The sequence below is a fragment of the Suncus etruscus genome, chromosome 12 (genome assembly GCF_024139225.1).
Source record: "Suncus etruscus isolate mSunEtr1 chromosome 12, mSunEtr1.pri.cur, whole genome shotgun sequence".
NCBI lineage: Eukaryota > Metazoa > Chordata > Mammalia > Eulipotyphla > Soricidae > Suncus > Suncus etruscus.
In genome coordinates this window covers 20,761,439-20,778,778 of record NC_064859.1, presented here as the reverse complement: position 1 = coordinate 20,778,778, position 17,340 = coordinate 20,761,439, and the positions used below count along the sequence as shown (strand labels likewise).

General features: G+C 40.3%; 1 protein-coding gene across 1 annotated transcript; it reads right to left on the bottom strand.

Annotated features, from left to right (window-relative positions):
• Positions 1 to 942: 942 nt before the first annotated feature.
• Positions 943 to 7,687, bottom strand: ZNF2 (zinc finger protein 2). The gene is made up of 4 exons (XM_049785065.1): positions 7,636 to 7,687; positions 5,945 to 6,071; positions 2,538 to 2,648; positions 943 to 2,046 (listed from the first exon to the last, which is right to left on the bottom strand). Exons 1-4 carry the CDS (start codon positions 7,666 to 7,668, stop codon positions 1,046 to 1,048), a joined length of 1,272 nt encoding a protein of 423 aa, XP_049641022.1. The 5' UTR covers positions 7,669 to 7,687; the 3' UTR covers positions 943 to 1,045.
• Positions 7,688 to 17,340: the final 9,653 nt, after the last annotated feature.

The window sequence follows — 17,340 nt, the reverse complement described above, 5'->3', positions numbered from 1 at the left end:
AATAAGGAATAAGGAAGACAAAGAGCTAGGAAGTGACTACAGTAGTAATGGGAACATGAGATGATAAAGGCAAAGGCAGATTGAAAGTTGAGAAAAATAATGTGACTCCAAAGAATGTAGGTTTAAGTAGAGTGAACTTTGTTAGTAAGTTATTCCTTATGATACTTATTGAGCACTTATTATTTGCAAGGCACCACGTGAGATATACATATGCTACATCTCCAAGTAATCAGTTTAGTTGAGCTTATATATGCACAAAAATCATAAAACATAACTTGTATCATAATGGCAAATAGAACAGCCTTTTAGGGCCGAAGTGATCGTACAGTGGGTAGGGAGCTTGCATCGCACACAGACAATCTGGGTTTGATGGCTGGTAACCCATATGGTCCCCTAAGCACTGCCAGGAATTATCACTGAGTGCAGAGCCAGGAATAAGTACAGTCATGTTTGGCCCCAAATATAAAAAACAAGAGAGAATAGAATTTTAAAGACTGATCTGTATTCAAGATCTAGCTTCACATTTTAATAGCTATGTCACCTTGGGAAAGTGATTCTTTGAAAAACTCTTAGCTAAGTACTTAACCAAAAATAACACTCAATAGTACTAGGAAAAAAAGTCATAGTGATAGAAGTAGTAGGAGATATCCAAAAAACTGAGGTACAAAAGATCAAACAAGGTCAGTGACCCCTGAGAGCTCTGAGAGGGAATAACAGCTATACAGACAGATTCCTGGACAGAGCAGTGATGCTTTAATTCTGTCTTTCCCCTCCTATTACAGCCTCTAGTTATTTAAAGTGCAGTGATACCTGGAATCTCAAACAAGAGGTAAGTCTGAAAATCACCTTATAACACAACAGAGCTGACCAAATGTCTGTAGAATGCTGACTCTTCGAAGTGACACGCTAATTTCCAGCAGCCCACATCAACTGGACACTCAACAGGCAGAACAGGTAGAATAATCATATGATGGATTTAAGACGGGAAAAAATATCCTAAGATTTTATGAAGGTAAAAAATCTTTGAGTAAAACTTTCATCCAACTCAGTCTATTCCCTGCTTGGCATAACGTCGTTGATGTTGAATAACAGATGATTTAGAACTGAAAACTTTCCCACATACACTGCACTCAAAGGGCTTCTCCCCTGTATGGACTCTCTGATGCCGTGTAAGCCTGCATCTCTGGCTGAAGGCTTTCCCACACTCACTGCACTCATATGGCTTATCTCCCGTATGAATCTTTTGATGTTGGGTAAGGTATGAACGGTCAAAGAAGGCTTTCCCACACTCATTGCACTGATAGCGAGGCTCCCCCACATGGGCTTTTTGATGTCTATTCAGCGACGACACACCGTAGAAGGCTTTCCCACACTCAGTGCATTCATGAGGTTTCCTGCCAGTATGGATGAGCTGATGTCGAGTGAGGATACTTTTCTGGCTAAAAGCTTTCCCACACTGATTACATTCGTAAGGACTTTCTCCAGTATGAATTCTCTGGTGTCGAGTGAGGGAGGACCGGTCAAAGAAGGCTTTCCCACACTCACTGCATTTAAAAGGCTTCTCTCCAGTATGGATTCGTTGATGCACAGTAAGGGAAGAGCGGTCAAAAAAGGCTTTCCTACACACATCACACTCAAAAGGGCTCTCTCCAGCATGTGATGCCAGATGCCTGCTGAGGCTACTCCTGTGACTGAAGGCTTTGCCACACTCCTGACAGTCATAGGGCTTCACCCCACTGTGGGTCCTCTGATGGCGGAGGAGGGAGGAGTGGTCACAGAAGCTTTTCCCACAATCGGGGCACTCCTGGTCTCTTTCTTTAGTGAGAGTTTTTTTGGAAGGGGTCAACCCTTGCTGCAGGCAGTCTTTCAGGGAAAGAGAATTCTTGCAAAGTGGCACTGCAGATATTTCCTTTTCTGTTTCCAATTCACTCTCTAGAGTAAGAACTCTGGAAGCTAGAAAACTGTTCTTTCCAAGGCTGATCTTCAATGTTCCTTCTGATTTTGCTGCTTCTAGAGTTCCTTGAATCTCAGGCTTAGTCTCCAAGTCTGGAATAGACAGGAAACAAAGTTTCTGTTCTGGGCAAGTAAATATTATGATAGGAAGAAGAGGTACTGGGATTAATCTGAAAAACTAATGGCGATATTTGCTCTCACAGGCATGCACTTAGGGAAAAGATCAAGACTTGGACATGAGGGGTTTAGGTAAGAGAACTAGTGGTGGGTATCTTAGAAAAAGGGGAGAATTCCCATTGGGAGTGTGGTCATGATAATAAGTGTATGCTAGGAAGAGGAGAAAGAGAGAAATAGGAAAATAAAAGTGTGAACTACTAATGTAACACATCTGAAAAAAGGAATATATGGTAAGGATGAATACTACTAGAGGGTATACAAAAGATCATGAAAGCTGGTGGATGATAGAGAATAAACACTAAAATAGAAGATTTGAATTTGAAAAAAAAATTGAAACCTAATTTACACCTCCCTTTTCAAATAAACACCTCAAAACAAACTGCACTTTCCCGTTCATATTCCTTTACCAAGAGAGGAATCATCTGAGCATTCTTCTTCCTCTGATCCAAGATCAACCATCCAAGGCTCATCATAGATTTTCAAATGAAAAATCACATCTGGTTGAGGAACTGAAAGCCCTGTTCAAGGAGAAAAACAGGTAACTCTATATTATGAAAATATTTAACCATTCTAAAACTTCTAACTATTCCTGGTTTTTGAGACTTTCAGGGAAAAAAAAGTAAAAGGCAGAAAGTGCATGCCAGGAATGCAGCATGTAGAGCAATACAAAAGGAAGTGGGAACTTCTGAATGGAGGTCAACACTGAGGTTCTAAAAAAAAATGTAGCAAGTCAGAAAACTGATCAAAGTCCATCTGAATTAATGTGTTTTTCCTTTGTTCCAAGAAAGGCTGGTACTGGTCAGAGCAACAGTAGAACAGATAAGGCATTTGTCTTTCACACTGCCAACCAAATCTCTATCCTCCGCACCATATCTGGCCCTACATACCACCTGCAGTGATCCTGTGCACAAAGCCAGATAAGCACTGAGCATCAGGGGTGTGAACCAAACCCCAGGCCCCCAACAGAAGATGATGGGGGTTGGAGTGGGCACTTGCCTTACTCGTAGCTGACCTAGGTTCAATTCCCAGCATCCTTTATGGTCCCTGAGCCCAAGTGATTCTTGAAAGCAAAGCAAGAAGAAAACCTGGAGAACAACCACTGTAGCCCATAAACCAAAAAGGAAAAGAAGGAAATGGACAGTCCTAGTTTAGCATTGAAATTTGACAGAAAAATTCTTTAGCTCAGAGAGAATGAAAAATTAACATTTTGAGGGAAATAAAAGTAAAGAAGGGCCAAATTTTGCTAATTTCTTCTTTATTATTATGCTTTTATTTAAAAACCATTTAAGAAAAATTAGAGGTAGGTATATGTAAAAGAGAACTTTTACTTGAAAAACACACTTTCACATTTTGTATTACTTTTTCTTTTATTTTCATTTTGATACTGACAGTTTATTAAAAACTGGTCTGATGCTTTAAGTTCATATAAACGATCTGAACTAGGAAACTAAGTAACTACTAGAGAGTCTTACTTGAAAATACTAAGACAATCACATCACAAATAAGTTCTTTTTATTTTGACATTCACAAATAGGTAATTTGAAAATCCATCATGACTCACTAAATATGTAATACCTATTACTTTGTCAATCTTTCTTTGGTTTGTTGCTTTTGGGTCACAATAGGCTGTGCTCAGGACCTGCTGCTGGCTCTGTGCTCAGGAATCACTCCTTGTGGGTTCATGGGACCAGATGAGACACTAGGGATTGAACCCAGGTTGGCTGTATAAAAGGACAATGCCCTAGTTGTTGTACTATCTGTCCGGCCTCACACTGTCCTGGTGTAGGAGATTATTTTAGACAACAAAGTCTAAATAAAAACAAACAAAAAACAGAGAATGAAATGATGTTGGCTTGGGGCCGGAGAGATAGCATGGAGGTAAGGCGTTTGCCTTGCGTGCAAAAGGTTGATGGTTTGAATCCCAGTATCCCATATGGTCCCCAAGCCTGCCAGGAACGAGTTCTGAGCCTGGAGCCAGGAGTGACCCCTGAGCACTGCTGGGTGTGATACACACACACACACACAAAGAAATAATGTTGGCTTGTAAACATAACTTCTTCACATAGCTAAAATTTTATTTCAATTAATATAATTCTATCTAGTGATTTTATGGGCTACATGATATCACACTACATGGAATAACTTAGTCATCAAATCCCTACTCACATTCTAATTGTACTGTTTTGCTATTAACAAACAATAAGTAAGATGAGCACTGTGTACTCCATAGGCTGTTGATTCCTATTATTTCCTTAAGATAGATTACTAGATATCAAGTAATCCATTTTGGGTTACACAAAACTCAGAGATTCCTCTCTTAGAAATAGTATGCCTTCATAGGATCTTTGACTTTGGAAAGAAAGGTGCTTTCTTACTGTACTTTAGGATCACTCATTGGTTATACACTAATTTTCAGCTGACAAAATCACTATGTCTATCATACTATTGTATCTTCCTGTCTTAGGAATTCCATTTTCCCCAATATTTCATCCCGGCAATGTCTTCAAAAGCTCAGCTCTCTCACTTAATACCCCTGAACATTTAAAATTTTTTTCTTTTATATCTTTTTTTTTTTTACTTTTGCTTGAGACTTTCACCAGTTACATTTTTTTTAAACCTGCTCATCTGCTCTGCATGAAATCTGCAAAATGGCTTATCTACTGCTACATACTGCTTCTTTTAAAGCTACTTCTGAATTGGTACACTTACTTGGCTTACAAGTCTCAAAGCTTGAGACTTGCTCATTACATACAAGATTTGGGTTTACTTTTCAAAAATATCCTCTTTATCATATATAATTGCAAAAAGTATTATAGAAAAAAACTTCCAAAGACTGCACTCAAAATATGTTCAAAATCAAACATATTTCAAGTGACCTACTCTGAGACTCAACCTTGTTTCCCACACTCATTCTGAAACAATTCTTGCCTAACCCTCTACTTCTCTGAGGGAAATTTTCCCTCAAGAAAGATGGTTCCTGTACTATTTTTTAGCAATTAGTCAAGAAAAAAGATATCAATAACATCCAGAAAGGAAAAGTAGTCAAGTTCTCATTATTTACAAATGATATACTATATTTAGAAAATCCTAAAGATTCTATAAAAAGCTTCTAGAAGCAATAGATTTGTAAAGTGGCAGGCTACAAAAATTAATATGTAAAAATATCCATGGTTTTCCTATATATAAATAATAAAAAGAAAAAAAATATTTAAAAAGCACTCCCATTCACAATTGTTCCTCAGAAAATCAAGTACCTTAGAATCAACAAGTATTTCAGAATTAACAAAAGAGATGAAAGAACTATACAAATATAACTACAAAAAACTGCTTCAAGTAAAAAAGAGAAAATGAGGAAATAAATGGAAACACACCCCCTGCTTATGAATTGGGAGCTGTTTTCCCAGAGCTAGCTTTTCATGCTGCAGGGCTAGAAAAGGAGGGGGTCCAGTTCTGCTTACAGTTCAGAGAATAAGCCTACCCTTATTGGGGTTTAGGATTAAGAAGCCCACTCTGTGGCTAGAGTAGTAGTACAATAGGAAAGGAACTTGCCTTGTCCATGCCCAACCTTAGTTCACTCCTCAATACCTCATCCAGTTCATTGAGCACTGCCAGGAGTGATTCCTGAGAGCACAGAGTCAGAAATAACCCCTGAGAATTGGTGGGTGTGACCCCCAAACAAACAAACAAATAATCATTGCCTTATCCTTTTACAGCTTGTATCTTAGTAGTTTGGAACTCAGAAGAAAGAAGGGCATCAATTGATTAGCCCCACACCCCCACATAATCCCAATGCAGAACCAAATTCCCTCCTTACCTAATGAAACAAAGCTCTTATAATTCTCCAGCGTCACTTCCTTGTACAAGTCCCTCTGAAGGGGAAGCAGATGCTGCCATTCTTCATCTGTGAAAATCACAGCCACATCCTCAAATGTCACTGTTTCCTAGAAACAGAATCATAGCAGTCCTCTTATTCATAAACTTCTATGTGAATCAAACAAAATCTATATACATATGACAATCCTAAATGACATGGAGGAAGAGAAAGAAATGGTTCTGAAATGTAGAGCTTTGAAATATTGGGAAAGAAGACCATAATTTCCTGAAACATGGTAATCTGGCCATAATTCTACACTACTACACACACTACCACATGATGGCTAAACTTCTGAATATCCAGGGTTCTTCTTTTACTACTTACAGAAAAGTGGCAAAAAATGAATAGAGAACTCCCATGTAATCTACACTTGACTTACCCAAATTCTAGTATTTGCCACATTTGCTTTATCTATCTCTTCCTAGAGATTTATTTTCCTAGATGTGATAATAACTTGCAAAGATGATATACTTGTATTTCCAATTAATTCAGTACGCATTTTACTAAAACAAGGCATTACTTTTAGTATCACAACATAATTCTAAAAATCAAGAAAACAGGAACATTGCATAAATCCTCTTTGTTGTTTTTTGTTTGTTTTTGTTTGTTTTGGTTTTTGAGCCACACCCAGCAGTGCTCAGGGGTTACTCCTGGCTGTCTGCTCAGAAATAGCTCCTGGCAGGCACGGGGGACCATATGGGACACCGGGATTCGAACCAACCACCTTTGGTCCAGGATCGGCTGCTTGCAAGGCAAACGCCGCTGTGCTATCTCTCCAGGCCCATCTCTTTGTTGTTTTTTAACAAGTCCTTAATGATGATGCTGATCAGATCTTTTTAAGATCCCTCTTATTTCACTCTGAATCCCCGTAATTCCATAAACTGTATCTTTTCTCTGATTCTAAAACACCCAATGAGTCTTCAGTGTCTTTGGAAAAGCTCTAAGTCAGAGCAAGAAATTTAAGAATTTGTGCTTGAGCAAGAATGTGGCTACATTATCTATCCATGCAAACCTCCTTCAGAACTCTTACAATCTCCCTGAAGTTCCCTGACGTATGTAGCACACTCCGTAACCCAAAACTCTCTGAAATATTAGGCTTCTTCTCCATCCATTTGTGGATAAAATAAAATATAGACTAGACTATAGATTAAAATAAAATATAGACTAGAACTAGACTGTGACCTCCCAAACTTCCAGTCAGACTTACTGTTTTTCAGGCAAAAATCACTCCAAGCAAAAATCACAGGTGCTTGGCAATAGAAGTGTGAGTATGAGGATATGTCCAAGGAAAGCAATCACAGACCACAAGTTAAATGCCAGATCATTTTCCTCAGGGTCCTTCAGCCGCAGGATTGGGTTTGATTAAAGAAGTGCTACAATAAAGTTGATGACTTTCTGGAGATTGATTGAGTATTTTAGAAGTGCAATGTCCTGGGGCCGGTGAGGTGGCGCTAGAGGTAAGGTGTCTGCCTTGCAAGCGCTAGCCAAGGTAGGACCGCGGTTCAATCCCTCGGTGTCCCATATGATCCCCCCAAGCCAGAGGCAATTTCTAAGCACTTAGCCAGGAGTAACCCCTGAGCATCAAACAGGTGTGCCCCCCCCCCAAAAAAAAAGTGCAATGTCCACCTTACCTGATGTCCGGCAGTCAGAGAGATGGCAGCCATCCCCTCCTGTGTTCTTGTGGAGAAGATCAAGCAGGCAGAGTCTAATGAGAAAAGGTATGTGAAACACAAGTCTTATTTTGTCATTTTCTAACCCAGAAAGCAAGAAACATCCATATGCCAGAGAGTTATTTACTTACCTTTATTCTCAAGTTCTTTACAAAAAACAATTACACTTCATTCAGAATCTGAGCAAAAGGCCATGGATATTGCTATTTATGCCACAGAATGTTTGTTGCTTGTTTTACCATGATCCTAGAAGTGAGGTTCTATTTCTGAGAGTCGAGAACACATTATGGCATATACTATACTTATAAATTCATATTTAATATTGACCTAGATGATGACTAGACATGTCAGAAATTATGTAAATTATAATATGGATTATATGTGTTAAGTAAACCTCAGTTTAAAAAATACTCCTCATCCCCTCCAAAAAAAAAAAAAAGGTTCATACTAAAAGAACATCTCTTGGCAGCCAGGATTTCTTCTAATTCGTGAGTCATAATTAGTGTGCAGGCAGGCAAAGTACAGATTGACCAGTTAACTAAGATGTGGCCTAATTCAGAAAGATAATTTAAAAAGATGGAATGTGGGGCCCGCGAGGTGGTGCTACAGGTAAGGTGTCTGCCTTGCAAGCGCTAGCCAAGGAAAGACTGCGGTTCGATCCCCCAGCGTCCCATGTGGTCCCCACAAGCCAGGGGCAATTTCTGAGCGCTTAGCCAGGAGTAACCCCTGAGCATCAAACAGGTGTGGCTGGAAAAACCAAAAAAAAAAAAAAAAAAAAAAGAAGATGGAATGTATACTTTGAATGTGAGAGGTCTGAATTCCATCCCTAGCACCCTGAATATTACCAGGAGAGACCTAAGAGTAGCCCCTTAGAACCAGTAGGTGTGGCTATCCTACCCTCAAAAAAATTAGTTAGTAAAACTGGACAGTCGCAGGGAGGAACAGCTTAGTCACACTGTGGTAAAGAAAAGACCAAAGAATTTCTAGCCCTGAAGCCATTTTGCATATAGATCATTATTCTCATATTTCCATGAAATGAACAATTTAGTCTTTGTGTGAGACCTTATCACTAAGACCCTTCAATTAGATATATTCCCTTTTTCTTAAGATAAAAAATAACTAAAGTACCATTATATCAAGCACGTCTGAGGTCCCTAAATGGTCCTGGGAAAGAAGGAAAGGTATGTTTGTGACTGACTGACTACTCTCTTGCAATCAAAAATTAACAGAATCTTATTATTAGTTCATCTATTCAACCAGCATTATTCAGCACCAAGCATGACAACTGTATGGCATTATCTTTCTTCCTTAAAACATACAGGTTAGCCTGAACCAAATAATTAACCACAATAATATTTCACTCTAAGATGGCTGAATGCTATAGAGACAAACATAGCAAACTCTCAGAACAAATTAAACTCAAATATCTTGGAATCAACTTGACTAAAAATGTGAAGGACCTATACAAAGAAAATTATAAAATTCTGCTCCAGGAAATAAGAGAGGACACGTGGAAATAAAAACATAGACCCTGCTCATGGATTGGCAGGATTAACATCATCAAAATGGCAATACTCCCCAAGGCATAGTAGATTTAATGCGACCCCTCTAAAGATACCCATGACATTCTTGAAAGAAGTTGATCAGGCATTTTTGAAATTCATTTGGAACAATAGACACCCTAGAATAGCTAAAGCAATCATTGGGAAAAAGAATATGGGAGGAATTACTTTCCCCAACTTTAAACTTTACTACAAAGCAATAGTTATCAAAACAGCATGGTATTGGAATAAAGACAAGCCCTCAGATCAGTGAATAGGCTTAAATACTCAGAGAATGTTCCCCAGACATACAATCACCTAATTTTTTATAAAGGAGCAAGAAATCCTAAATGGAGCAAAGAAAGCCTCTTCAACAAGTGGTGTTGGCACAACTGGCTAGCCACTTGCAAAAGATTGAACTTAGACCCCCAGCTAACATCATAAACAAAGGTAAAATCCAAATAGTGTTGGTGGGATGTGGAGAGAAAGGAACTTTTATCCACTGCTGGTGGGAATGCCATCTAATTCAACCTTTATGGAAAGCAATATGGAGATTCCTCCAAAAACTGGAAATCGAGCTCCCATATGACCCAGCTATAATACTCCTAGGAATATACCCTAGGAACACAAAAATACAATACAAAAATACCTTCCTTACACCTATATTCATTGCAGCACTATTTACCATAGCAAGACTCTGGAAACAACCAAGATGCCCTTCAACAGACGAATGGCTAAAGAAACTGTGGTACATATACACAATGGAATATTATGCATCTGTCAGGAGAGATGAAGTCATGAAATTTTTCTATACATGGATGTACATGGAATCTATTATGCTGAGTGAATTAAGTCAGAGAGAGAGAGAGAGAGAGAGAGAGAGAGAGAGAGAGAGAGAGAGAAACGCAGAATGGTCTCACTCATCTATGGGTTTTAAGAAAAATGAAAGACATTCTTGCAATAATAATTTTCAGACACAAAAGAGAAAAGAGCTGGAAGTTACAGCTCACCTCAAGAAGCTCACCACAAAGAGTGATGAGTTTAGTTAGAGAAATAACTACATTTTGAACTATCCTAATAATGAGAATGTATGAGGGAAATAGAAAGCCTGTCTAGAGTACAGGCGGGGTTTGGGTGGGGAGGAGGGAGATTTGGGACATTGGTGATGGGAATGTTGCACTGGTGATGGGTGGTGTTCTTTACATGACTGAAACCCAAACACAATCATATATATAATCAAGGTGTTTAAATAAAATATATTTAAAAAAAAAAGAAGTTTACATAACCAGAAAGAAAAAGGAATGTGGCCTGGAAAGACACTACAAGGGATACGGTGCTTGTCTTGCACATGGCCAATCCAGGTTTGATCCCAGGTACTACATACAATCAGGAGAAAACCCAAATGAGTGAATCATGAAGATATGGTACATATATATAATGGAACACTACATAGCTATAAGGAATGATGCCATCATGCAATTTACAGCAACATGGGTGGAACTAGAAGATATGCTAAATGAAGTAAGAAAAAGGATAAATACAGAATATAACTTGTATGTGGTATTTATGTAATTTATATTTAAAATAACTGCACAAAGCAACACAATGATCTAATTGCTAGTTGTCCTGAATACTATTAGTCACAGAAAAGGAAAAGAAAAGCAACTGAGTGGAAGAAGAGAAACATAAAAGCTCATATTCTCTTCTGTACTTTAAAAGAGACCTTCAGCTGGGCAAACGCCTTGCCTCCATGCTATCTCTCCGGCCCCTTCTTTTCTCTCTTTATGTGCTTTGCCATGTTGCTTATCTCAAGACCATGGCGTTTTTTGGTTGTTTGTTTGTTTGTTTTGTTTTGTTTTTGTGGTGCTTAGCGTTATTGTTGGAATCCTTAATAGATATTTGACACTTTTTTTTTGTAGTGGTGGAGTGTTTCACCTTCTTTTTCTCCTTCGTCTCTCAAACCGATGACGAGAGCCTCTAGAAGAATTCCGCTTATTTTTGGCGTATTAGACTTTTACCCCAGTTTATTACTTTTCTCCTCTTCAAACAAAACCACATAACTTGAACTACCTAGTCCTGCCTCCCAATTAGAGGGGGAAATAAGGGAGGCATCAGGACCAAACAGGTGCAAGACTACTAAGTAATAGGATAGGTACAGAGGGGACCACATACTCTAGCAGCCCTGGGGGTGAGGGAAGAGGATATGGGAGATAGGACAAAAACGGAGGAGTATGGAGGACAAACCGGTGATGGGAATCCCCCCTGATTTTATGTAAATATGTACCTAAAATATTATTGTCAACAATATGTAAGCCACTATGATCAAAATAAAAATTATGTTAATATAAAAAATATAAACACTTCTGTAAGTCTCTAAAAATAACTTGTATATGGTATTTTGTGATAAAATAATATTTACTTTACTGTAAAGAAATGATGTTACATCAAGAGAATTATAATAAAATTAGCAATTAAAGATAATCTCCACATTATAATTATTAAAGTGATAATAAAAATATATATACATGTTATTGCTAACAAAAAAAAGAGACCTTCAGCAACAGACTTAGATTGAGCAGTTGTCCTATCAACAGCTCTTTATAGATGTCTATAATAATGTTCTGATGCTTTTTTTGGGGGGTGGTTGGGTCACACTCAGTGGCGCTCAGGATCAAAAATAAGTGTATAAATACATAAATATTCCTCTTGGGCTGGATAGTACAGAGATTAAGGGGGGTATGTCTTGTTTGATGCTGTGACTATAAACCTGAGAGTGCATTTCTCAGTACCACATAAGCACTACCAGGAATAGTCCGTGAATAAAACCAGGTATATTCCTGCCCCCACTAAAATGATTACCTTAGGCAAACACGAGTTTAACTAAAACAAAAACTCTCATGTAAAAAGAGAAAAGTGATTTTTTAAAAATATCTCACTGAAAATTTGTGTTTTTAACAATAGCAAAGAATGTCACCCTTAGTAATAGAGATTGAGTTCGGTCTTTTTTGTGTGTTTTTAGGCCACATCCGATGGAACTCAGGGATTACTCAGGACAAGTCCCTTACCTGCTGTACTATCTCTCTTGTACAGAGAAACTGGAATTTGGATCTTGCTAGAAGGGAAACAGTTTCTACAAACAAACAAACAATATATATATATATATATATTACCAAAGACAAGCCAAGATTGAAGCATGCCTTATTTAAGACAATATTTTTTTCTTGTTAAAAGATTTTTTTCATTTGCAGAGTCTCAAAAATATTACTACTGAACCCTAGGAATGTGCCAAAATTCATGAGAATGCAGGCTCTTACCGCCTTAAATCAAATGCCAGCTCATCCTCTGACAGCCTGAGTAACCTGTGACTCTCTCTGTTGCAGTTTCTGTTTGTTCAAGTGTAAATTTAAAATAATGAAAGTACCAATATATTCAATTATTGTGATGCTTACATATATAACACAAGTAAACCAACTAGGGTAATGTGCTAAGTGAGCAGGAGTATTCGAGAAAGCACATTTCTATTTACTTCAGAAGATGGTAGAAATAATGAAAATGATCATATTGCGGTCACAAGTTCAGGGTCATTTTGTGCAGGCGTAGTATTTGTTTATGTTTTCAAATGTGTCTGAGCTTCTTGAACAAATCTGATGATCTACATAAAAGTGTTGAAACTGTTCAATGTTTTAATACTTAACGACATTTTTTGAATTTTCTTTGATTAGATTATGAACTTAAAGAACTGAGTCTTACAAAACCTTTATCAAAGGTATGGGCACAAAAGCACTGGTGAGATTAAACGTTCAGTTGACATTCCCAGAATACTCATCAGCCCTGGGTTCCCTGCCAGGTCAGCTCATTCCCCAAAAGGTTCAGATCCACCAGAAGCTACTTCTGAGTGTTCAGAGATAGTCAAGACTCTTTGAAAGCACCAAATGACAGAAGTCCCAGCCAACAAAGGGCATTTTCTCTTCTTATTCCTGGATTTCAGATTGCTGAGGAAGATGCTCTTCAGGCCTATTATGCAGCTTTTAAATGGAACTTTCCTTAGAAAACTTGGATAGTTCCCATCTTAATTACACATCTCTTCCAAAGCTCCCTAGTTACCCATTCAGTCTCAACAGAACATTACTTGACACTGAACTGAAGTTTTCAGAGAATCAAGAGAGGCAGAATTATGTGGTGGAAGATACTCCATGTGGACTGAATGGAACCAGAGATGTTGCCCAAAGTCCACCCCTCACCCTGGACTGGACTTAAATGTGAAGGTTTTAGCAAGATAGTAAAGCTCTCAGCTGACCCCCTACTTGTTTGATTATCAACTTCACAGACTTTTATAGCTAGTAGATAAAGTACAGTAAGTGCTTACAGTCTATTCATTGAATTGAAACATTCCTTCTCTTAGCATCACACAATCCAAGAAGCACATCCTAGAGCCACTGACCCAGTTGGCTTAATACAGCTGGAAGGAGTCTCTGGGTCTCATGAGCACTGCTTGGGAGATTTTCCCACGTACCGACTCACACCAAGAGAGAAAGTTCCTTTCCTATTTCTTACCTATTCATCCACATATTTCTACCAATTGACCAATATTTCCAAGTAGCTGTTATGTGTTGTGAGGTCAACAAAACAGAAATGTTTCTGTTCTAGGGCCATGACATTACTGCTCCTTACTGGTGTCCTGTTTTCCCTTCCACTACTGCTACCTCTCAGAATCTGCTCCCAGTCTTCCTCTGTCCAGCACTTTCCATCTCCCCAATCATTTCTTCCTGTATCTTCAACAGATAAAACCCTCTCTATGTCACTCAATTAACTCCCTGACCTCCCTCTAGCAAAAACTGTTCTTAGATTTCCCTCTAAGAATGAGTATTATATACCTACTATTCTACATCACCACCTTCTGCTCTTGTCAACCCTTGAGACACAAAACTGCAAGTTTGAAAATGAGCCAAGGCCTTCCTGATGTCTCCAACAGTATTTTTCTCCTTCTATTATTATCTCAGGCACTACACACCAAAACTCTTTTTTTTGGGGGGTGGGGGAGTGAGGGACCCAGAAGTACCCCAGGCTTATTCCTGGTTCTGTACTTAGGAATCACTCCTGGCAGGCACAGGGGACCATATGGAATGCCGGGTATCAAACCCAGATCAGCTGCATGCAAGGTAAATGCCCTACCCACTGTACTATCGCTCTGCTCACCTCCCCTAAAAACACTTACCTTTCCTTTCTTCCTCCTAAATCTGTTCATGGTTAGGCCTGTTGTCATATTCTTTTGCAATGTTACTAATACCTTCCCTCCCGCTGACATCCAAACCTAGGCTCACAACTTGCTTCAAGAACACCCCAACACACCATCTTCCTAATGGGCTCTCCACCCGGTGCTCTGATGCTCTTTCTAGTCCTGTATGTCCCATCTAGAACTGTCCCCAAATAATTGTATTCTTGTCAATCCTGAATCAGACACAATCTACTGTCTAGGTCCTGTCCTGTCTCTCACAGCCAGGGGTACTCCCCACCCCACCCCCAAGCCTCCTCAATACTCCAATAAAAAAATCACACCCCCCTTTCCAATTTGCCAATGCCTTTTACGACTTAGTGTTCACTGCTTTCTTTTCACACCACATCCTACCTCCTTCTGGAAGGCCTCCCTGACCACTCGTGGGGAAGTCCAGGCAGGGAAGCAAGACAATCTAGGGCTTTGGGGGAGGCTGGGAAGGGACCAGATGGGCAAGCACCCCAGACTGGGTTGCAGTGGTTCTTGCCCCCTAAGCGCCCATAACGGGAAGCAAGGAGAGTTGGTGGAGTGCAAGGAAGTTGGGGCTTGACAGCTAGTGAGTTCACAGCGGCAGACGCACAACCACAACCCTCACCTCCGGCAGGCAGAGAGTGCTCGGACCCAGGACGACCGGCGCCTCTCCGAGCAGGGCTGGAAAGCAAGACGCCTGCGCAGGGGTTCTGACGTCCGTGCTCCCAATCAAGGCCAGGCCTCTCTCAGACTACATTTCCCCGAAGCCACAGCGGCCGGTGTGTGCGCGGTGACGTCATAAAATCGCGCCGGCGCTCAGTTCAGAGTCTAGGTGTCATGGTGCTGGACCACCGGACAGAGGGCGCGTAGGAGGATGGGGTTTAGCTGGGCGAAGGGATCATCGTGGCAGCGGGGGCTGCTGATGGTCTCCCTGGAAGACCTGGCAGTGGCACCGTACAATGCCACGGTCCTAAGGACCTGGTTTCTTCTGCTGGGGAAGGCCGCAAACTTAATGTGTAGAGTTAATGCCAACACAAACATCATGTGTTTCTACTTGCATGGGCTGGGTTGATTCTGATGTATGGAGGAGTCAGGCTAGTTCTGTCAAATTCTGTCAAATTCCTCCGAGAGGAATTTGCTGGGGTGAAGAGGGGAGAAGCGGGGCGATAAGTGCAGCAGGGTGCTTGCCTTACAGGCGCCTGGCTCGGCCTGGTTCAACCCCCAGCACCCCCATTGGGTTCCCCAAGCACTGCCCGGTTTGACCCAAAACCAAAATCTAAGTAATTTGCACTGGAAGAAAAATTCAGTATTTTTTTTTTAACTAGCCCAAGGGGTGCCTCGCGACAGTGAGTACACACCAGCCTGCCCTCCCGCTCCCTACCTGCTAGCAGGGCCAGTACTAGCGACGACCTTTGACTGACCGTCAGAATGACCTGAAACTCTAGACTTAGTGGTGCTTGCGACCCCATCTGCAGATCTTGAGATGATTCTACTTGGCATCTGAAGCAAAGCAACAATGACCTATAGCGCCGTATAGCGGCAGATCACCGGTAACAGCGTCCATAGCCCAAAGGGGAGACAAACACATCTGACTACATTCTACTACGGAAACTTTCACCTAAACCTAAATGCCTGTCATAAGCAAAGCTTTCTTTACAAATATAAAAATGACCCCCAAATGCTCCCAAACGATTTTACTGTGCAATGGAAACAAAAATCATTACAGTGCCAGGTAAGGTTGCATTCTTTCCCTTCGATGGAAGTTTCTCCTTGAGATAGGTGGGACTAGGGGTGGAGAAAAGTCACTAATGACCAAAGTCTGGCCTTTAGCCCCAACCTTCCACTCTTGCTAAGTGGTTGCCTCCGGAACTGTTGCAGATGGCTCTTACCTGGTGGTTCTAACTCCTAATTTTGTGCTTAAGGATCAGGATCCTGGCAGTGCTTGGAGGGAGATGTGTGGTTCTGGGCATTGAATCAGGGCTGGCGCACAAGGCCAGTGTCTCAACTCCTTTTACCATCTCTCTCCATCCTGCCCTTGTAGATGTGATCCCCCTTGATGTGATTTTCTTGGCTGCTGCTAGCTGGGACTTTGCTGCAGATCTCATCTCTTGAATTGACTCCCATCCTCCTCTCATCTCCAATTTCTCTCTCCTCTCATCTTTTTTTTCTGAAGAAAAGCAACATCCTCTTATATCTTGAAGTATTTTTCAAAGCTGTTTCCTTAAACAAAATATCATGACTCCTTAGTGACAAGTGTTTTAAGATGTACAAATCAGCTGTAAGGAATGATGCAATCATGCAATTTGTAGCAACATGATTGGAATTGGAAGATAATATGTCAAATGATGTAAGCTAGAAGAAGGATAGAGTGATATCTCTTATATGTGGTATTTAGAATAACTGCACGAAGTAAATGCAGTGGTCTAAATGGAAGTTGTCGGGCCCGGAGAGATAGCACAGCGGTGTTTGCCTTGCAAGCAGCCGATCTAGGACCTAAGGTGGTTGGTTTGAATCCCGGTGTCCCATATGGTCCCCACGTGCCTGCCAGGAGCTATTTCTGAGCATACAGCCAGGAGTAACCCCTGAGTACTGCCGGGTGTGGCCCAAAAACCAAAATAAATAAATAAATAAATAAATAAATAAATAAATGAAAGTTGTCTCAAACAACTTTGGCCCCAGAGTATAGCGAGAAGAAGGAAAGAAACTGAGTGAAAGAGGAGAAACACAAATATGAAAGAATGGGGACCAGGGGCCAAGTGGGTCTCCTGACATTCCGGGATGGAACATATTGGGACAGAAGTTACTTGTGTGAGCCTTGTTGCTGGGATTGGAAAAGTTATAATAGAGACTGGTTAGATCAAGGAGGCCCCTAATGAGGAGGAG

Excerpts from the sequence above, each read along its gene's own strand:
- ZNF2 (XM_049785065.1), bottom strand. The coding sequence starts at position 7,668 with ATGGCTGCCATCTCTCTGACTGCCGGACATCAG. Across the intron at positions 6,072-7,635 it reads CTCTGACTGCCGGACATCAG|GAAACAGTGACATTTGAGGA; the intron begins GTAAGGTGGACA and ends TTCTGTTTCTAG. Across the intron at positions 2,649-5,944 it reads TAAGAGCTTTGTTTCATTAG|GGCTTTCAGTTCCTCAACCA; the intron begins GTAAGGAGGGAA and ends CTCCTTGAACAG.